Consider the following 6,000-nt stretch of genomic DNA (forward strand, 5'->3'; position numbering starts at 1 on the left):
AACCCACCCCAACCCTTTAAAATAAATCCTCTACCCTGCCGAACCCCCCCAAAATGTTTTAAATTACCTGGGGTCCAGTGGGGGGGGGGGGGTCCCGGTGCGATCTCCCGTTCTCTGGCCACGGCTGCGTTAAGAGAAATGGCGCCGGTGGCCCTTTGCCCTTATCATATGACAGGGCAAAGGTAGCGCTGGCACCATTTTGGTTCCTGTGACCTGACGTCACGAGTGCAGGAGATCGCTCCCGGACCCCCACTGGACCCCCAGGGACTTTTGGCCAGCTTGGGGTGGCCTCCTGATCCCCACAAGACTTGCCAAAAGTCCAGCGGGGGTCCGGGAGCGACCTTCTGCACTCGGGCCGATTTGCCAATATTCAAAATGGTGCCGGCGCTACCTTTGCCCTGTCATATGGTAAGGGGAAAGGGCCACCGGCACCATTTCTCTTAACGCAGCCGTGGCCCGATAGTGGGAGATCACGCCGGGACCCCCCATGGGACCCCAGGTAATTTAAAACATTTTGGAGGGGTTCGGGAGGGTGGGGGATTTCTTTTAAAGGGTCGGGGTGGGTTTTAGGGTTGTTTTGGTGTGCCGGTTTTGCCGCCCTCCCCCGATTTACGATTTTTGACGATAAATCGGGGGGATTGTTATTGTATCGCGGCTCTAACGATTTTTGACGATTTAAAATATATCTGACGATTGTTTTAAATCGTCAAAAAACGATTCACATCCCTAGATGCTAGGACTTGAGGGTGAGACTGCCTTTCACCCATGGATCATAAATCATGGCAAACATGCAAGTACTCTTTTCAGTCACAGGTTTCAGTCTCTCTTGCACGTGTTGCTGTGAGGAGTCGGAAAATTACAACACTTGCTCGAGGAAACCCTTCAATTTTTACTATGCATATGAATCCACCCATGGTGGTGCTTCTGGAACTCTAATCCTCTGTGGCATCCTTGAAGTGCTTCAGAATTTGTATCGGCTGCCTCATAACTACCGAGTCATAATGACTCGGGGGAGATCCACATCTCAGTTTCCAGAGACAGTTCATGAAGGGATATCCTCTGACTCATTAATCTTTACAGCATCAGATAGGTGGAATGCAACTGGGTGCCATTATCTTGAATCAGCTGTTTAAGAGGCATCCCAAATTCTTCTTCATATAGAGAAGCTGCCCACCCTTCATGCTATTATAAAAATGCCCTGCAATTTTCCTGTACTTCTCTATTATGTCCTTTAGGTCTGAAATCACATGGTCCTTGGGCCCCAGCTCTAGGGTAGTATTTGGACAAAGCAATGTATCCCCTCATAGCCCCCATTTTCCACTGCCATTATTATATTTACACCACTCTCTTAAAAGAAACCTGCAGGAACACTCCTGATTCTCTGGTCTAGGTGCCAACCCTCCAAACTAGCTGTTAGGATATCGGCCAGCTCTGGTCATGCTGTAGACCTGCCCTAGATTTTGCTAGATAAACTTATCCAGCTATCTTTAAGATAGCCATCTATATTCAGTGGCTGCATCACTTAATATCCCTCCAAAATTAGCTGGCTACATTTATCTGACTAAGATCTAGATAAATCATTTTGCTATAATTTTCGCAAGATTAACGCCCATGATAAAAAAGATACCAAAATGCGCAGTAGATTTATGTGATATTTTCACATTGCAAGCTAAGAAGTGCCCATTTTGGACTGCTGGAGAGAGAGCGAGAGAGAGAGCGAGAGAGAGAGCGAGAGAGAGAGCGAGAAAGAGAGAGAGAAAGAGAGAACCTCTTTATAAGGCTCTCATATAAGTAAAATGTTTATACCAGTGTAGGAGGGGCCATTCTGAACTCAGGGTGAGGTTTTGGTGGTGGTCTAGGGTTTGGGGGTTAGTTTTACATGCACAGTCAGAGGTAGGAACAGCACAGTAGACATCAGTGAGGGTTTTATGTGATTTGGAGTGAAGAAAGTTAGTCAAAGATGAGATTTGTATATTGAACTTTTGACCTAGGGAGTACTTTGTACAAATCTCATCTTTGTATCTGTGACTGTGCATATAAAACTGCCTCTCAAAACCTAGGCTACTACCAAAACCTAGGCTACTACCAAAACCTCAACCTGAGTTCAGAATTACCCCTCTTACAGTGGTATAAAAATATGTCACTCCCCATAGGTTCACTCTCTCTTTCTCTCACCCTCACTCTTCCCCCGCCCCCCGAAATGGGATTTGCGATAAATATTGCAAATCCCATTTCAGGCATAATGCCAGGAAAAAAGGTGTAGTTATTTCCGGTGTTAAATCATGCAATAGCGTGCATTATATTGCACACAACATTAAGCACCCCTCATTTTCATAAACTCCACCCAAACTCCTCCCCTTTGACTAAATTTTTAAAATTTGCATACACATCTCACAATGCATTATTTATCACATGCGTTATGGCATTATCATGGATGTTAGGACTCTAATGTCCGTGATAATGCTACAATACAATTTGATGAATGCCCTTGTAACTTTGCAATCCAGCCAGTGACTTAAAATATACCATGTTGCTTAATTAATTTTAAAATATCCAGAAGCAGCCCATTATATTAGCATCAGTTGAAAATTGCTATGTTGTTCCTATGCTGTCCCAGATTAAATAAAAATACATTTCCATACTAGGGTTTTGTTTTGGAAGGAATAAGTAGATTTGCTTGAACAAGCTTTGTCCATCTTTTGTTTTAATCTGATCCATAATTACTAGAGGTTTGTTAAGAAAATATATAAAAAATGAGAATGGTTGCAATGAATGTACCTTGTATGGTTCACTGAAGAGGGGATAACCTGCGTTAACTGCACTATCACTCTGAAGTACTTCCTGATTCCTTCTTTCCCACTCCTTTCTCCGCAGTACATTTCTGTCCTGTTCATAGACACTGCATCAGGAGAGAGACCAGAAAGAAACATGGCATAACCAAAATGAAACCTAATGTTAACTTATTAATAATAATAATATTTATTTGTTACATGCTTTACCACCGATGGTGTCCAGAGCATGATAACAATAATAGCATTAAACTACATCAAATATAAACTATAAAATACATTATAAATTCATAATCATATCATAAATCGCTCCCACCCAACATCAAAGTACAAAACAAGTCAGAACATCCTTTTAAAATCAGAGTTCACATCTTTATGTCCCTGTCCTTTGTATGGCATTCTTATGGGACATACTTTCTAGACTCATGAGTTATATCTTATCTCTATATACCTTTCTCATCTGAATATTCTCATAACCACATAGGCCAATCTACCCTCTCATACCAAATCAAAAAGTTCAAATTTTATAGCATTCAAATCTTCACAGAAGACTTTTCAACTTATCTTGTTGTTCTTTTTTTTTTAATTTTTAAATTTATTGAATTTTCAAAATGCAATTACAAGAAAATCTTGTCATTTCTAATTACAGAACTTGAATGTAATCATCCACAATTTGAGTATAATCCTTCTATTGTAATACAATAATCTTGTACAAATTCTGATCCAAACAAAGGTACATTTAAGAGACTCCTCATATCATGAGCATTTATTTCTAGATTTAAACACAATCTATAGGAAATAGTGCAAATGGTACCCCTTTCTCTTTTTAAATAGCCGGAGTTTAATCCACGAGAAGACTCTTAAAATGGTCTGGGTCTGTAAATAAATAGTGTTTTCCTTGTGTTTAACAAAACATCTACAAGGATATTTTAATAGGAAAAAACCTCCCTTATCGACCACCTCTTTCCTTAAGGCCAAACATTTTTTCCTACAGAGCTGAGTGCTCCTTACCAAATCTGGGAATATCCATACTCTCTGTCCATAAAACATTTTCAGTCTACTACGGAAGAAAAATGTCATAATATTATCTTTATTTGTAATAAAGGCAAATTGAATTAACAATGTTCCTCTATTTTTTACTTCAAAATCCTTTTGGGACTTCTGTAAAAGATCAGAGATATTAACTGATGTTTCTGCAAGAGATTTTTGTTCTAATCTTTCTCCTTCCCTATCTTCCTGTGATATCTGGTTTTGTTCTTGTTCCTTTTTCCTTTTTCCAACATAGAAAGCTCTCACGATTACGGGTAGACATTGATCTGGAATATTAAGGACCTGAGTTGTATAGGTTTTAAATAATTCCAAAGGACTCAATTGCTTTATTATTGGAAAGTTAATAACTCTTAAATTCAATGCTCTTACTGAATTTTCTAAATTTTCAAACTTTCTATGAAATTCTCCTTCTACATTAACTTGATGATTCTGAATCTTTTCAACTTGTATAATTTGTTTCTCCATTTCACAAATTTTTCTTTGTTGATTTTCTATCTTTTCAGTATTCTTCTTTAAAGAGTTATTAGTTTCCATTACTGCATCTGTTAAATTTACAATTGTATCAAATTTAGCAATATAATTCCATAATGTTTCCAATGTAATATTAACTGGTTTTAAAGTCACAGTTCTAATAGTCTTAGATTTTAAGACTATTTCAGTATCTTGCTGCTCTTTTAGTCCAGATTTCTTTTATCTTCGGTATACTTTCTTCCTTAGGAATCAACTGGATTTCCCACATCTCCCAATTCTGATATTTCAATTGAGGCTTGAAACTCAGTCTCCGTAGGTATTAATCCTTTAATTCCTCTCTGATCTTCTCCTATTATCTCCAGATTACTTAGAACTTCTCGAGATTTTCCTGACCCTTCAAATGGGGAAACCCCTTCTTTGCCAGGTGGTGGAGGTGTTTCCTACACCCCCGAACTTAACGAGGTCTCTTCGACCATAAGAGGTGGATTCCGCTCAGGCGGTCTGCTCTACAGGGGATTCCTGATGGATACCCAGCAATCCGACACACTCTGCTGCCCTGGTTCAGCAATTACAATACCAGAGTAAGGCTTTAACTTTGACTTCCTTTTGGTATGTGGCATTATTAACTATGAAGAAATATAAACAGGCAATACACCACTGGGCAAATGAGATAACATGGAAAGATGTCGTTGCACAGAAACAAAGAGGCTTCTCTTATAGAGATTTATCGAGATGAAAAGTGTTCAGAAAATTTATAGCCTACCTGGGGCTATAAATTTTCAAAGTTTGTCTTTTTGCAGATGACACTAAGATCTGCAACAGAATGGACATGCCGGAAGGAGTGGAGAGAATGAGATGGGATTTAAGGAAGCTGGAAGAGTGGTCGAAGATATGGCAGCTGAGATTCAATGCCAAGAAGTGTAGAGTCATGCATATGGGGAGTGGAAATCTGAATGAACTGTATTCGATGGGGGAAGAAAGGCTGATGTGCACGGAGCAGGAGAGAGACCTTGGGGTGATGGTGTCTAATGATCAGAAGTCGGCAAAACAATGTGACAAGGTGATAGCTAAAGCCAGAAGAATGCTGGGCTGCATAGAGAGAGGAATATCGAGTAAGAAAAGGGAAGTGAGTATCCCCTTCTACAGGTCCTTGGTGAGGCCTCACCTGGAGTACTGTGCTCAGTTTTGGAGACCATATCTCCAAAGAGACAGAGACAAGATGGAGGTGGTCCAGAGAAGGGTGACCAAAAAGGTGGAGGGTCTTCATCAAATGACTTATGAGGAGAGACTGAAGAATCTAAATATGTACACCCTGGAGGAAAGGAGGAGCAGAGGTGATATGATACAGACTTTCAGAAACTTGAAAGGTTTTAATGATCCAAAGACAAGGACAAACCTTTTCCATCAGAAAAAAATCAACAGAACCAGGGGTCACGATTTGAAGCTCCAGGGAGGAAGACTCAGAACCAATGTCAGGAAGTATTTCTTCACAGAGAGGGTGGTGGATGCCTGGAATGCCCTTCCGGAGGAAGTGGTAAAGACCAGAACTGTGAAGGACTTCAAAGGGGCATGGGATAAACACTGTGGATCCATAAAGTCTAGAGGACGTGAATGAAGAGTGGGTGGCTCGCGGGAATGACGGCTACTACCTGGAGATAATACCCTTATTCAATAAACATGCACACGGTTA

The 6,000-nt window shown here is 40.3% G+C and overlaps 1 protein-coding gene across 1 annotated transcript in view; it reads right to left on the minus strand.

The window, feature by feature from the left end:
- The window catches only part of AFF3 (AF4/FMR2 family member 3), an 862,899-nt gene extending 859,067 nt beyond the window's left edge, over window positions 1–3,832 (minus strand). Inside the window, exons 1-2 of the mRNA XM_029603314.1 lie at window positions 3,801–3,832; window positions 2,779–2,899 (exon numbers count right to left, since the gene is read on the minus strand). Coding sequence (XP_029459174.1) covers window positions 2,779–2,899; window positions 3,801–3,832 — 153 coding nt within the window. The remainder of the gene's footprint in view (window positions 1–2,778; window positions 2,900–3,800) is intronic.
- Between the last annotated feature and the right edge of the window lie 2,168 nt (window positions 3,833–6,000).

Source organism: Rhinatrema bivittatum, chromosome 5 (genome assembly GCF_901001135.1).
Source record: "Rhinatrema bivittatum chromosome 5, aRhiBiv1.1, whole genome shotgun sequence".
NCBI classification, from domain to species: Eukaryota; Metazoa; Chordata; class Amphibia; order Gymnophiona; family Rhinatrematidae; genus Rhinatrema; species Rhinatrema bivittatum.